The sequence below is a fragment of the Notamacropus eugenii genome, chromosome 1, assembly GCF_028372415.1.
Source record: "Notamacropus eugenii isolate mMacEug1 chromosome 1, mMacEug1.pri_v2, whole genome shotgun sequence".
NCBI lineage: Eukaryota > Metazoa > Chordata > Mammalia > Diprotodontia > Macropodidae > Notamacropus > Notamacropus eugenii.
Window position 1 is genome coordinate 243,824,793 of NC_092872.1, and position 16,351 is coordinate 243,841,143.

The 16,351-nt window shown below is 45.2% G+C and overlaps 1 protein-coding gene across 6 annotated transcripts in view; it reads right to left on the reverse strand.

Annotated features, from left to right (window-relative positions):
• Positions 1-1,902: 1,902 nt before the first annotated feature.
• NEO1 (neogenin 1) overlaps positions 1,903-16,351 on the reverse strand; it is a 285,881-nt gene continuing 271,432 nt past the window's right edge. For 4 of the 6 annotated variants that reach the window (XM_072628418.1, XM_072628417.1, XM_072628415.1 and 1 more), the window contains exons 24-28: positions 15,960-16,052; positions 12,693-12,851; positions 7,050-7,313; positions 6,545-6,681; positions 1,903-2,736 (exon numbers count right to left, since the gene is read on the reverse strand). In XM_072628418.1, coding sequence (XP_072484519.1) covers positions 2,653-2,736; positions 6,545-6,681; positions 7,050-7,313; positions 12,693-12,851; positions 15,960-16,052 — 737 coding nt within the window. In that variant the 3' untranslated portion in view covers positions 1,903-2,652. The remainder of the gene's footprint in view (positions 2,737-6,544; positions 6,682-7,049; positions 7,314-12,692; positions 12,852-15,959; positions 16,053-16,351) is intronic. The other 2 variants (XM_072628419.1, XM_072628420.1) reach the window with 1 other exon arrangement.

The following is a 16,351-nucleotide window of genomic DNA, read 5'->3' on the forward strand; positions in this document are numbered from 1 at the left end:
TAAAAAAGTCATGGAGTATACAGCATGTACTACAGAAAGGAAGAATTCTACATAGTCCTTCAGCTTCTCCTACATCAGATTAATAAATCAATATACAGGTTTGTTCCAAATTGTTCTGAAGAAAGCTGCCATCTCATAGCTTAACTAGCACCCTAGAAGATATACAATGTTTCAGGTCCAAAATTACAGGATAATGTAAGAAAATGTATTAAACGGTGAAAAATGTGTAATACAGAGTGTACACTAACTAGAATAAAATGCTTTTCATTTTCTTGTTTAACCTTTAAAAAAACCCAACTTTGAACAGTTGTTTAAAAAATAAGCCACCATTGAAAAATACCCCCCACCCTGGCTCCCTCCCCCATTCATGGCGATATCCACAGTCCCAAGGGATGTTACAGCAGTGCAGCAGTATCCACAAGAGCCGCCAACCTGGAATACTGGGTGTACATTTCTTTGGGCAAAAGGTAAGATATTTTGCAGGGTAAACACCGCCGCCCTCCCCTGCCCTCACTGGAACAAAGAGGGGCTACATGTTATTTCTGAGGTACCTCCTGGTTTATTGAGATTCCTGAATATTGTCAGTGGAACGTGGGGTCAGAGGGTCCTGAGGGGGGAGTTCCAATGCTGTACTTTTCTTTGCCTTAGCATAATAAAGAGTTCATTATTTAGAAAAGTGCACAAAAAATGGGGGAAAAAAACCCAATCTTTTTACGAGGAAGTTAAAAACCCAAGCTAGTCTGTAGCTAGTTACGGCAGTGCTCTGTGGGTGAGATGCTCCCTGCATGTCTCCATCACCGGCCCTAATCTTCCACTTTAGGCCCCTGGGTTAGTTACTGGACAGAAATCAACTCACCCACCACCCTCATTCCTACTGATTAAATAAGCCTCAGTTGCTGAGGCCCGAGGGTGAGGGGGGAAATGAGATCAGCCCCAGCTGCTAGGCCTCCTCCCTCCTTTCCCTCTCCTCTCAACCTTTGCTCTAGACACTCAGGAAGTGAGACTTCACTCAGTACTTCTTCACAGAAAACTTTCATCTCCTTGCTTTCTTTGGAACAAAACATGAGAAACTTCAATTTTCAGGGAAAGACTTTACTTTGTAGCCCACCTCTTCTCCAGTTGGGGATCCTGGCTAAATGATAGGTCAACGGGAACTTGGGAGAGGAAGGATTCTCCCAGGCTGGCGGCTGCCCTTGGCTCTAGTCCCTTCACGCTCTCCCTTCCCCAGCCCAAACAGGGGACTGGAATTCAAACAGCCTAGCTGGCTCTGCTGACGGTGTAAGCTCTGGCTTCTTAAGGGACTCTCAAGTTATCACTGGCAGCCTGCAATAAGAGGAAGGGGCTCTATGTTTCGGGTTTTTCCCTGACTAACAATCAGCATTGCTGCCAGAGAGTTGGATGGGACCTTGGAGATCATCTACTTTAACCTTCTCATTTAGACTTGAAGAAGGACATTTCTAGAAATCTGCTACCAGATTTTGCATGTATGTAAAGCTTTCTAGAATGCTGGAAACACCACCAGTGCATCATCTTATTCCCTCTCACTTCCCCAGCCTGGAAATGTAGCCTCTTTCAACTAATTTCTGATAAGGAGGTCTTGGCTGAAAGAAGAGTCTCTAAGCAGGCAAAGCTGCTTGAATCCAAAGGCAGGCCCCACATGAAGAGCATTTCTTAAGCAAATTCAAATGAAATTGACTGTAAATTAGTAACAAAAGAGGAAGGACATTAGAAAATGCTTCCAAATTCTGCAGGATCCTGGAAGAGAGGACAAAAACTGAAGTCATCATGGCACCCCTGATGGGCCCTTCCATCCCCTCCACTTTTCCCCACCCACCCTCCTCCCACCCTGCCCTACCCCCTTCTCCCCAATACTGAAACTGCACAAAAAGTGACAAACAAATCTTTCAATGTTACATTTCATTCAAATAGATCTGTAATCTCACAGTGATGAGAGAAGAAAGTCAGGCCTTTAATAATTATAATAAAAAAATAATAATAATAAAAAAGCTTACAAATAGCAATGCAACATCCCTCCCTCTGGCCCCCCTCCCTCCCAAGTGATGGACTGACTGTTGGCAGAGGACATATTACTCAGGATAAAAAACAAACTCAGAACCCCTAGAACAAGCCACACTGTCAATGATTTTCCATACACAAGAGAAACAAGCAGTCAAATGTCAGGTCAGGCTGTGGAAAACAACACTCTAATTTTTCTTTCTTGTTTGGATTACATAAAAGGCTTTCCCTTTAAAAAAAAAAGATAGAATAAAATAAGAAACAAATAAAATTGTACACAAATGCCAATGTCCAACACTCAATAAAGGTGGTGCGGTCGCAGCACTGAGATGAAACCAGGTGGGAATCTCAACGCAGATGCCACCCGTGGCCTTCCCCAGGACGCTCCGTGGTGGCATATGGTGCCCTCTCCATGCGGCGTCACAGGCAGAGGGCCGTAAGCTGCCCTGCCCATGATTTCATCTGCGATGATAATGATGACAACGCAGGTGGTCAGCGCTGCCACATCAGCCAGCTCGCGTCCTTGACCCCTACGCTCTCCTGTGCTGTCCTCTCACTCTGTACAATTCCTTGTTTTCCAAGGCCAAGTCCCAAGACTTAGGGATGGGGTTTGGAGTCACGTCTTGCTGAAGGTGCTCATGCTGTTGTGATGGCATTAAGATCCTTCATTAGTCCTTCCAGGTGGGCCATCTCTTTGGTCAGCTCATCCGGTTCATAGCTCTGTGGAAAAGGTCACTGAGTTAGTGCCCGGGGCAATCAATCCAGAGCCTATATAAAGCCCCTCCAATGTGCCAGGTGTTGGGGACACAGAAGAACAGAGCTATTTAGGCACCTACACATTGTGGGGACAAAGACAAAAGCATAGCCTTAAAGAGTACTCGCTCCCTCGGGAGCAATCACATCCACAGGTAAGTAAACGATACGGAACAGATACAAAGCCCTGTCCGGGAGGCGCCCAGTGTTGAGAACCCCTTGTAGAGGTGATGAACTGAGGAGCCCATGAGGCAGAAGGGAGGAGGAAGTATATTTCAGGGAAGGTGGCCAGACAGCGTGTTCAAAGGTTTACAAATGGGATGTTTGGGGGAGCAGCGACAAGGCCCGTTTGGATAGACAATGGAGCAATATGCAGCAAGTCGGGAGAGATGGGCGGAAGGCAGCTCATTAAGGTCTTTAGAGACTAACCATGGAGCTGCATCTTGTCCTAGAAATAAGATGGTACTTGAGGGAGGAGAGGAGGAGGGTGGTCAATCAAGAAGCAAGTGCAACAGTCTGAGTGAAAGATGACAGTGGCCTTGACTTGGGTTTAGGCTAAAACCCAGGTGGACAGAAAGAAGGGATGGAGAAAAAAAATCTACCACCAAAGTCGAACACAAAGACTTGCCAACAGATGGGGTGAGGAGCAGAAGAAAGAGAAGAGGAGGATGTGGGTGATTAGAATGATGGTGGTGCCTTTAAAAGAAACAGGGAATTAGGCCAAAAATGTAAGCTATCCCACAAGTGCCAGCCAGACGCCCCATGACTGGGAGGCAGCGGAGATGAGATGGAATGAGAGGCCTGGCTTCCTGAGCCCCTGGGGAAAGACTGCAGAATAAGGAAAGGAGAGCAATGGGCAGACCCCAGGCTAGCAGGTGAGCCTGTCACCCCACAGCACCTGGGAGCAGACTCTGATGGGTGTGTGAGAAGAGAAGTCACTCATGCTCCACCTAAAGGAGCAAAAAGGCAAAGAGAACAAAACCTGCCGCTTTGCCGTCTGTGCTCCCCCTCTCTGACCTACCCCCAACTCATTTTTATTGATAATGTCAAACTGTACTAGTTATTTTATAAAGAAGATTTTAGAAAAATGTTAAGGACCAGAAGAAAGCAACAAAACAATCCCTCACTGAAGACTTCTGTTGAATGGAATCCTTCCACACAAGCTGTTCCTACACTGGTCTGTGCAGGTGAAACCTCCCTTTCCTCAACAACCTGAGGAATCCCACATCGTCTGGGTCTCAGCACACTCGAGGATCACTGGGCCTCAGTTCGAGGGTCTTTGTGGTGTTCACAGTGATGGTGGGAGGATATTTTCTTCCTTCTCTCCAACTCATATGATTGTTCTGATAACCATAAACGGGCCACAACATTTCTGCATCACTATGGGCAAAATACAGAGGAACTTTTCTATGCTGTTAAACAATCAAAATTATTGTCTAGCCCCCTTAACTAATGAAAATGAACTGAATCAAATGGGCTTAGGCATTCTGTCTAAGGGGGTTAAAAGAAAACCCAAATCCTCCCACTTTTCTGATGCTGCCTCGGCAGAAGCAAGAGAGAGAAACCAGTCTAGCGATGAGGAAATCCCTTGAAGAATTCTGGAGTCTGTGCTCACTCCTTTGCTTAAGTATGGACAGAGTATGTCTAGGGTCATATTCAAGGGTCAATATTTCTGTTGGAAATGATGCTGAGACTGACATTCTTACCCAGTAATTGACGTATGTAGGCTTATGCTGAATGGAAATTTCTTTTTCTTTTAGTCTAGTCAGTTCTATCAATTGATAAGAACAAAAGTCCCTTGAACATTTCTGTCTCTGAATGCTTCACCCCCATAGCTGATCCCACCTGGGGTGAGGCCTGTAGGAGGGCAATGGGAAATGCAGGAGGCTAAAATGTTTCTTAGTGCTCCAAACAGTGGTGGAGGCCCTGATCCTGAAGGACTGTGTAGAAAAATGCAGCTCCTTACCACTGGCGGGACCCTGGCTGCGTCACGGAAGCCCTCTCTGCCCCAGTTCCCTCCCTCGCCTCCAGCTAGACATCCATGATTCTCTAAGATTGGCTGGGAGTAACTAAAAGCCAAGTGGTGCTGCTGGGCAGTGGCAGGCAAACTCGCTTCCTAATGTGGATCAACAGCTGAACAAGACCTGCCTTGCTGAGGGACTGCCTCGGTCCCACTTGCAGGGCTGGACAGGAAGTGGTGCGCTCCTGAAAGTCTGACTTCACCAACTGCCTCCTGGACATTTCCCACAGCATAACCTCTTGCTGCCGAGTCATCTCAATCATGTCTGACACCTCCATGACCCCGGTTGGGGTTTTCTTGGAAGAGACACTGGAATGGTTTGCCATTTCCTTCTCATCTTACAAATGAGGTAACGAACGGTAAAGTGACTTGCCCAGGGTCACCCAGCTACTAATTCTATGAAGTCAGATTTAAACTCATGAGCATGAACCTTCCTGACTTCAAATCCAGTGCTTTCTCCACTGGGCTGCTTAGCTCCCCCTGTGGCATGTCCTGCAGGCTTCTCATAATTAATATTTCCAAAGCTAAACTCATCAGCTTTCCCCTGAAACTTACCCATTTCTGCCAAAGGCACCATAATTCTTCTAGGCAGTCAGGTTTGTCCAGACTCCTCAGACTCCCCGACCTCATACACACACATGCACATGTATACACATGTATCTACATTATGTGCATACACACACACGTGTAGATCTCATCTCTGCACCTGTCTCCAGTTACTTGGTCCCTGTTGCCTGTGTGATGGTGATGGCCATTCTCTCAGTCTCCCCTCCCATTCCTCCTTCCCATGGCTGCATTTCCCGGAGCTCATCATGGCACTGCACTTAAACTCCAGCCACTTCCATGTCTCCTCTCAGATCAAAAACAAACTCTTGCTTGGCATCTCAGGCCCCCTTCATTGTGGCTGCCTTCCTGTCCTCTCTCAGCAGCCCCACACACCTCCCTGAGGGTCCTCTCTTGACCTTCTCTCTCCTGTCTCTGGACTGTGGCTGGATGGTGTTTCTCACCCGGACCTCAGTCCAAGGCCTCACCAATTCCTCAGGTCTCAGTGCTCCCCACCCCAATGACCTCATCTTTATTCTGATCATATTTTATACACATTCATACTCTCCCCCCACAGAACCTCAGCCCTTTGGAGGCAGGGACAGTTTCATTTCTGTCTCCCTGGAACAGAGCCTGGCACACGGCAGGGGCTTCAAGGAATGCTTGTTGGCTGGCTGACGGTAACAGGCATTTCCCTGGCACGCTTGGGGTTTTCAACAACCATCAGCAATCACAACCCCAAACTGGGGCCAGTGATCTCACCACCACAAAGTCCTGACGTGTTCTGTGTTTGGTATTCTTGTCTTAAGGGATGCGGAGCTCAGAGCAGCCGAGATGCTGATGGTCAGAGACAGAAACCCCTACACAGAAGGCAGGATCTAGCACTTAAGGCCCTCTTGTTTCTTGCTTATTCTGTGACCTGCAAATTCAGGCACAGCCACAATCCTCCTAGCTCACAAAAGGATGTGAAGCCAGACTCAAGAATGAATGAGGAAGATCAAGAAAACTTGAGGGAAAGCAGCAGACAGAAGGGACGGGATAGGAGTGTCCAAAGGTCAACTGCCACAATGCCATGACAGCTCAGTCCAAGCTCAGTTAGGACAACCCCAAACCAGAGCCATGAGCCACTTGTGTTCTTTGTGTGTGGGCAGGGTAAGGCTCAGTCAGTACTGATAGAGGCTACGGCACTGAGCGTGAACACTGTTCACTTACACTCTCTGAGTCATCCAGCATCCTCGTGGTCTCCTGCACATCGGGGGCACTGGGAACGATCACTGGCATGGGAGGCCGGCTTCTCCCCAAAGTCCCGATCGACGCCGTCTTCACTGAGTGAAGGTGATGGTTAGAAGCTGAGAAGGAAAGTTTGCATCATCAAGAATGGACTTAGTCAGACCCCGCAAGTGACTGTAGACCACTGGCCAAGCACCTAGCAGTGGAGCAGGGGGTTCCCATAGCTCAGATGGCACAGACACCACAAGTGGTAGGGATTCTGAGGCCAAAAGGGGCAGAGAATGACACTGACAGGGCCCTGGACCTGTCACTAGGTGGGAGTAGCTGTGTAATGGACACAAATGGGGCTGGGAGTTCATGGGAACTGATTTTGTGCACACGTGTGTGCTCATGTGGAGCCTGGAGTGTCACGTGCCAAGAGAGGGAAGTGAAAGGAAAGGGATGGTCAGCCCGCACTGACTTTGAGTCCTGACGGACATGTCCTCACCTTGCTGGGACAGTAAAGGTGTGCTCGGTAAGGCGGGGTCATAGGCGAGGGGCCCTGGAGGTGGTACTGCTGGCACAGCGAAGCTCTTCAGTGGATGAGAGGGCCGGACATGGGCTGTGGGAAGGCTGGGGCCAGAGCCTTCTTCCTGGGTGCTTGCCAAATATGAGGTGCTGGCCGCCCCCTCTGGATCTGGGTGGTCAGCACAGCATGTCTGAGATGAGGAAGCTGGCAAGGTGTCGGTGCTGGGGGTGTTCCGAACTGATTCTATGCAAAAAAAAAAAAAAAAAAAGATTAACATTAGCAGTTCTTGAACCCAGGAGGGTGTTAAAGCTTAGGTTTTAGGCCCCTTCTAATGCAGGGGTCAGCCAGATCATTCGGGTTGACACTTCTCCCAAGGGAATGAATTTTCAACAGTGGTGACATTAAGGACGAACTATTCTAAAAAAATCCTAGCAGCAGGAAGATCCATCCCTACTGCTTTTTCTATTTAGCCAATACTGTATAAGTTCAATCCAGTAATCACCCATGAAGCATCTCTGTGCCCTGCAGAGAGCACCAGGAGAGATGCCAAGCACATCAGCATAAGAGAAGGCCTAACATTTCCTCTGAAGGAGCTCATGCTCATTCTATGAGGGGGCCCCCAAAGCCAACCCATGAACTACCAAAGACATCATAGCAGAATGCGTGCAGGAGGAAAGTCCAAATGGGGGCAAATGAAACATTTATGAAAGGGAAGAAGAGGCAGGGAAGGGGGGGACCCTGGACAGGGAGAGTGTACAAAGGCAAGAAGGGGGGAAAGGCAGGGCCAAGGGAGGGCACAGGTAATGCAGTGGTGTGACAGGCCAGGAAGGCAGGCTGTGGAGTCCTGAATGAGAGGCTCTCAGCAGGTAATGGAGAGCCATGGTCAGGAAGTGACCCTGTCAGATCTGGGCAGTCAGGATGCTGTTGCAGTCAGACCAGGCAGAGACAGCAGAGCCTGAAATAGGGCAGCAGCAGGGGAAGTGCAAAGGAGGAGGCAGATGCAAGAGGTGGATGCATCATGTGTATGGAAGTAGGATGGCGTCACCAGTGGGGAGGAGGAGGCTGGAAAGAGGGTAAGGTGGACAGTGCTCTGGATGTGCTGAGTGTGAGGAGATGTCCAGCAGGCCAAGGAAATGGGAATTCTAGCTCAGGGACAGGGCATATGTGGGAACCATATGCATTAGGATCCTGTCAAGAAAGCTGCTTCTCTGGTCTGTATCTGACTGCACGTGTAGCTGAAAGGTGACCACTAAAACCATGGAGGGGATAAGGTCAAGGAATGAGAAAGAAAATGTAGAGAGAGAAGAGGAAAGGACCAAGGAGAGAGTCCCAGGGAATGTCTGCTTTAGGGACCATGGGAATGCAAAACTGGAAAAGAAAACTGGAATTACTCTGAAGTAAGCAAATGGGGAAAAGAGGGAAGGAAAGCCGGCACAAAGAAGGCTTCTGATGACCCATATCCCTCATATAAAAGTTAATGATTCTTAATTCTCCCTAATTGTTTTACAGCCTTAGATGATAACTAGTGTGCTTTATTCTATCCACTTTTACTCACGAAGCAATTGTGAAGTGCCTACAGGGTCCCCAGCCCTCACTTAGGAGTTTGAGGCATCAAAGGGAGAAATAGTGGTTACAGTCGCTAACCTCGGAGAGGTCTGGACAAGCCTGCCACAATACCAGGCCAGAGTCCCAGATGGCCCCGTAGTGCTGGGAAGGCGCTACGGGGCGGCTGAAACCAGTGTGTACTTGGAGGACAATCAGGAATCTCCTTTGGCTTGAAGATATCTTGTGAAGGGGAACTTGCAGCCTTTTGAGTCAGACCATCCAACTCTGGGCGGCTCGAATTGTTAGGAAGTTTTTCTCAACCTCTAATCTACTCTCATTGCTCCTGGCTCTGCCCTCTGCTCTCCCTAATAATCTTCTGTCCATAGGACAAGTCCTTCAAAGTACCAGAAGACAGCAGCCATGTGTCCCTATGCCTTCTAGTCTACACGAGGACTCCAGGCACAGAGACTCCCAGGATCGTCTCTGAACATCCCTTCCATTCTGTCTTCTCAAGGCTCAGCCACCACTCTGGTGGTATCCATCCCTTTGCTGTTCCTGTATCTCCTTCTGTGCTTCCAATCCTTGGTGTCCTTTTAAACCTCAAGTCTCTCCTTAATATTTGAGTTAAAATGAACCAAAACCTTTTGATTAAACATCATGGGCTAGTCTGACTTTGTGCTACTGAATGCACTAGCCATCCTGTGGACTTGGATAGTGGCACAGACTGCATGTTCATAAAATCTGGGAATTACACAAAGCTGGTAAGTATACTTAGATATTTGGACAGACAAGAAAATTCACTGGAGATCAATATAAAGTCTTAGGGTCATAGATTCAGAGCTAGGAAGTGTCTTAGAAGGGAGAGTCTAACTCTCTCTCTCTCGTTTTGTCCAAGAGGGAATGGAGACCCAGGGTTACACAGGGACTAAGAGGCAGAGCCAGAAATTTCACTCAGGTCTCAACAGTCCTTTCTCATTTTTTCCAAAGCTTGGTTTTATTAAGGTCTTTCCCCTAGACAGTATATTCCTATTTTGTCTGTTACAAATTTTCAGCATGAAGTTTAAGCTGAGAAGGCTGAGTTTTCTAGCCAAGTTTTTATTAAATGAGAGAATGTACTTTGTAAACCTTAAGGTTGTACATTAGTGCTAGCTAACGTTGTAACAGAACAGATAAAATTCATTCAGAAAGTCAATCTAATAATGAGGGACAGGTGGGGAATGGGGAAGGGCTTGGTGCCAGTTGTTTGATCCCATTCCATGAGGTGCCAGGAGGCCCCGGCTCATTGAGGGCTGCCTTCCCCTTTCCCTGGGGTCTGGCCCTGCTAGAGGCAGCAGTGCTCATCTCACTTATGTGGGGAGGTAGAACACAGGTGTCAAATACCTCTGAGTAAAGACCAAGTCAGATTAAAATGCAACTGGCAAATATTTAACCAAATAAGTAAAAATATAATAAATTGCGGATAATGATAGTATGTGGCCCATGGTGGTGATCCCTGTTTCTACCTGAGCTGGACCCTAGCCATACAAAGGGCATAGATCCAGTCAATCAGAGTGTTATGAATGAGGTGCCCCCACCTACTAGAAACCCACACCTGCTCCCCTTCATGCTCTTTTTCTGGAGCCACACCAGTATTACTTAGAGACAGTTCTTTATTTATAATCACAGAAGCAAAGGTAATCAAAGCTACACACACTACAACAAATATCACACATTCCCCTCAAGGCCAAGGCAGCTCCAAACCAGCATAGAGTAACACCTCAGAACCTAGGGGCTGCCAGAGAGAGAGGGGGAGCCATGGGGAGGCAGCACTGAGTCCTAGGGAGACTGAGAACTCCAGAGCTAACAGCACAGGTGTGATCACAGCAGCTGGGTGGTACAGAGGGCACAACACTGGGCCTGCCATCAGGAAGATCAGAATTCAGATCAGGCCTCTTCCTAGCTGAGTAACCCTGGCCAAGTCATTTAGGTTTTCCTCAGTTTCCTCAGATGTAAAAAGTGCAGTCACAATAGTGGCTATTTCCATGGTTGTAATAAGAATAGAAGTGCAAAGAGCTCACCATGGCCCCTGGCACAGAGGAGGCCCTTAAAAAATGCCTGTTCCCTTCCTCCTCCCTTACCCAAAGAAAGCTAACATGACATTAGACCACAGCTATGACCAGGGAAGGGACAATACAATCAGAGGCACAGTCATTTCTTCTGATCTTGAGAAGGACACTGATAACATGCTGCAGAGTGTTCAGAGCAGGACAAGGGGAGGGTGAGGACCTCAAGTTCACCCCTTTTAATGAAGGGAGGATATGCTCAGATTGGAGAAGGCTCATTCCAGTGGGAGGCCTGTTCAGGCCACTGGACAGAAGGGCTTTGGACTTGTCCTGCTTAGCCTCATGGCAGAGGGGGTCAGGGAAGAAAAGGCCCAGAAGCAACTTTAGGCATGACGTCAGAACAGTCAGCTAACCATGATCGGGAGCCACCCAGAGGTGGCAGGCTCCTTCTCCAACAAGCCCAGGCCGAGCCCGCTGTACAGTAGGCTTCTGTCCAGGTGTGGGCTGGAGCAGAAGGCCTTGGAGGCCCCTTCCTCTTAGAAGACCTTATGATTCTGATGTTGAAGGTTAAAAAAAGGCTGAAGATCCTTTGAAAAATTGACTGTAAAATAATATTCAGTAAATCCCCTCTTCTATAAGCTTGACATATCAGGGACAGACAACCATATGATGGATGCACAAGCCTAAATTCCAGAAGGAACGTGACTGTGAAAAATACATCAAGCAGATGTTTGTGCATCAAAATCTACTTCTCCCTTGCTCTCTCTTGATCTGGAGCCGATCTCCATCGGCACCTGCCCTGTTTACTTTCTTTTGCCTCTGAAAGCTACCTTGTCTAAGTGATTTAACTACATTAAAAAGGTGCCACTTTAAAAGCCACTGAAGCAAATTCTTTTCTCAAGAAAAGAATCCTTTTGAAAGCAAACTATTCTAATTTTTCTGTTTGCTAAATGGATTCTCACATATTCAATTCTCTTCCACTTTTCTAGTATTCTTACATTCTTGTGATTAATGCTAAGCATGTTTCAGATGAAGAAATGCCATGCCACACAGACATGTGGATAATAAAGGAGACTCCATCCTAAGGGGCCCAATTACTAAGGAAAACACACCTAGGGCATTGTGACCTTTCACCCACTGTCCACTCTTCCCTCAGGACTATTTTTATTCCACTATTCTTTGTTACATAATCTGCATTTATTTTCTACATAACTATTTGTGTTCATGTTATCTCCTCATTAGACTAAGTTCTTTGAAGACAGGGGCTGTTTTTTTGCTTTTTCGGTGTATCTCTAGTGTTTGGCATAGTGCCTGGCACACAGTAAGTATTTAATCAATGCTTGTCAGTTGATTTCCAAGGTGAGATATCACTGGTAAAAGATGTGAGGCTTTCTAACTACTTCAGGATGCATGGCTCATGTTTCAAGGCAGCCCCACAAACACAAGGCCAAGGTGAAAATGCAGAAGGCACAGAGGAGAACATCCTCACTGCTGCTGCCTAAGACTGGCTGCCTGGCCCCACCCCCTTGAGTAAGCCTGGCATTTTTGATGTTCTCACAAATGGCAAAACAACTTCAAGAACTGAATTCAAAGGAAGACACAGTTTACTATGTTACTTAATCCTACTAACCCAACATCACAATTATCTAAAAGGAAAAACAACTCCAATTTGGAAGTATCAGCTAACTTCTAGGTATGTTCTTTCCTTCCAAGTTTTCATGGATTTAAAAGGGAAAAAAATAATGGAAGAAAGTGAGAAGAGTGAATAAAAATGCAAGTTTAGGGCCTTACAAAAGTGAGGTTATTGATTAAAATCACATACCTTACAATGAACACTCAATACAGGAGAAGGGCTGGAGATGAACTTCACAGATAAAAATGAATCAGCTTAGCAAAATCTAAGTTTCACTGAGCAAGCTCTCTGCTCGCTCCCCAAACCCATGTCTAAATTGGGACTTCTGAAATTATTGAGCATTTTATATTCCCCAATTCTTTGCAGATGGATTCTTGCTGGGCCTCAACACTCGTCTCTCACCTGTAGAATTAGCCCTGTCTGAATGGGACAAGGAGGTGCCAATGGGCCATGGGCTGCCCTGAAGGTGGAGATGGCTGCGGGTCGGAGAAGCGAGGCTGCTGGAGTGGAAATGATGGTGAGGGTTATCGAGGGAATGGATGGGATGGGCACTAATCACGGCTGTGGATGAACACAAGACAGAAAAATGCTTAACGTACCTGCACAGACACACATACATTACAGTAACATTACAAATAGCCCCTTCCCTCCCACATGCAATTCAACAGTTCAAGGCCCTATGAAAAGGGAGAGTCACTTAATGTTTTGCTTTTATTTTTATGCTGTCATATTCCCTTTGAAAACTACTTGCAAAAAGAATACTAATTTAGCTGTTTCTCCTGTGCTATAAAGGTATATAAATATAGAAGTCTTTCCTTCATGAAAATTATTAAACCCTTCTGCTATTTTTTGGCTGAAGAGCAACACACTTGATAAATATTAGGTGAATGTTTGAATGGATGGTGGTACATTTGTAATATACATAAAATGGTGTAATGCAGTACCTGGAGTGTAACCCAAGAAGCTACTGCCAACAACTTAACAAGCAGTCCGTGGTAGTGGCAATTCACAGGAAGGGATGAAAATTTAAATTTAAATATTTAATTTAAATATTTAATTTAAATATTTAAATATTCATTTAAAGATATCACTGACTGGAATCTTTCCTCATTTGCCTGAGGGGAGCTTTTGATGAATTAGCTACTTTGGGTAAAGAATCCAAATTTCTAGTTTAGGGGAATTTCATGTATTTTTGAAAAAGTGAACATAATTCTTAATGAAGGATCTTTCTACATATGAACTGGGCTCAAAGAAACAGGCTCTGTACAAGGGAGCCAAATACTCAAGAGGAATAATAATCAATAGAAATTCTCAAATCCACTTTTTCAACATGGCTAGCTAAACTTCAGCCATATAAAGGGAATGACTAAGAACAAAATGATCAGCTTAGTCAGTGAAATCATTTTTCTTTCTTTTCACAGTTTAAACTACAAATATAAAGCACCCCCCTTGTTTCTTTGTACAAGTACTTTGTGATCACTGTGTTTGAGCTTAATTACCTTTCTGAGACTTGTTACAAGGACAGTGCTTAGAGGGTTGCTGGGTATCCATTTCTAATACTTATTCAGGTAAAAACAAGTTAAAATGGCCATTGAGAGCAACCTTGAGGAGGAAGAGTAGTTAAAGAACTGTAGTGTATATAGCCTGAGGGTATGTGGAGGGGCAACCCTATGCCCCTGGTTTGGGTCTGGTGGGGAAGGTTTGGGTCCAGTCCATTAAATTTTAGGGTTAGATGGCCATCCTTAGCTCCCCACCCCAACCCGTGCCCCAAATCCTTGCCCAGAAGTCTGGCTGCCTGCTCGGGGAAGTCCTTGCACTGATGAAATCACAGGTTTTGGGGGGAAAAATTTAGAAGTCCATTTAAAAGGAACATGCAGACTAAATACTGCAGCTCAGTCAGGACCCTGTGCTTTTTAAAAATTAAAGAGACCTTTCAGGGACCAGGATGTATGCCAAAGAATGGAAACCTCTAAAAGTCACAGGGACAGAGCAGCAGGGGAACCATTGCCTGAAAAACTCTTCTTTTAGGGTGTGGTGCCAAGAACATGTGGATTTATCAGCAGCAGCAAAAAAGTGCTGCTTCCCTTCCCAAGCAAGAGGGAGATCCCGGGATAATTCTATGGACTCCTCACTGGAAGACTCAGGTTCACGGAGACACCCCACAGAAGGCAAAGTTCCTCTTCAACAACTCTCTTCTCGATCTAAGCCCCTACCTAACCACCCTATTAACAACTTCTTTATTCTGGAGGAGCTGGGTCAGCTGGATTCTTTAGCCCTCAGCAGTACTCAAACTCCTGGGGTCAGCCTTTGAGAGGGCCCCACTTTACTAGTGGCCAGGATGAACAGGTGCCTCCTGGTTTAAGATGAAGTATGGGACTGCAGGATTCTTAAAACCCAAAGACAAAAGGAACAATAATTAGATAATTGCCATAAGGATTACTGAATTAAGAGAGAGGACTCATATCTACTCTCTCTTTCCCTCCACCTAACAGTAAAGACATAAGAATTAAATCAGCAGACTAAACACTTAAGCAAGTTATATCTCTCCCCAAAGAATAGATGACCACTTTCCCCCAACATATATAAACTGGGAACAAATTTGGAAATAAGGACAATCACTGTTTTGTTATTTTTAAAGGAAAAACTATCTGTATGTGTGTTTTTAATATATAAATAAACGAATTACCATTTGAATCAAAACCAAAAGAAACTGAAATTTATTAAAAAATTATTTCTGAAGACGTAATGAATGACCCGAAAAAAGGGACATGTCAATAGTTGTGGGGTACCCGTGAAAGGCAAATCCTTCTATCTTCTCTGGCTAGATGTTAGACTGCCAAAGATAAATTACTTCTCTCTACTTCTACCTAAAACATTTTCTTAGGTTCCAGGAGAGAGCTTTTTTTGAACAGGAGCTGATAGCTAATGTATAGATTCTCATTCTTGCTAAGCAAGTTTTTAGGACCTATCATCAGACACATTTACGAGTAGATGGGAGAAACTTTTCACTGAGCTTACCAAGAAACAGGGTGAAAATGGCTTTCTTATTACTGGGAGAAGGATAATTCATGATTATTCAATTAAAATGGCTTCCCCATGACTTTGGAATGGGCACTCCATGCCACATGGAAAAAGTCATTTTTCTCAAAATTCCTAATAAGCCAAGGTATTTAAAGGATTCTATTGCCTTTAAAATAATAAAATATTCTTAAGAAGCTTATCAGTATTGAACAGACATTAGGAAGGCTAAAAGTTGTTTAAAAAAAACTTAAACAAAACAACCCTTGCTTTCACATATATTGATCCACACGTTACATTTCTCCACTATGTGCTTCCTGACTGGATGGTCACATCTGCTTTTAATGTGGACAGTCTATTCCTTTGAAGCTGTGGCTCCCTCACTACATAAGAAAGAATGACTACTTCAGTGGTTTTTAAACCTGTGATTTAAAAATTCCAGGTGAGCAATGCTTGCTTACAAAACAACATCCACTTTAGATTCTGGTAGGTTTTTGATTGGCAGGTAGTTGACATTCTTGCCTTAAATTCTCATCACTAAATTTATTGATGACCATTAACATGAAGGCAAAATGAATTTAGGCATTGGTTCATAGCTCTTTCCAAATCTAGCAACACAACTGATGAGTTAACAGAATATCCTAAACTTACGCTGGGGTGGCTGAGAGTCAAAAGGCATCATCATTTTTGGTCTCATTCCTCGCCTTCCAGCCAGTGTAGACATACTATCCTCTGATTCATGTCCTAAATACCAAAGATCAAATTTAGTTACAACCTAGTAGTCAGTTCAGCAGCACCACTTAGAAGCTTGATTAGAAATCATTTTAATGGTGAACCAAAAAACATGGACAACATTGATAACACTGATAAACACTGATTAAACAAAGGGGCTCTCAAAATATTCCTGAAATAATATGTCAAGGAATGAGAGAAACTCAAGACAGCCCTCTCTGAAAAACAAGTGGCACTGAAGAGCACCATATTTTCTTCCACTGGCTAGAAGACTCTGACTACATGGTCAACGTTCTCTGCATGTAGACTTA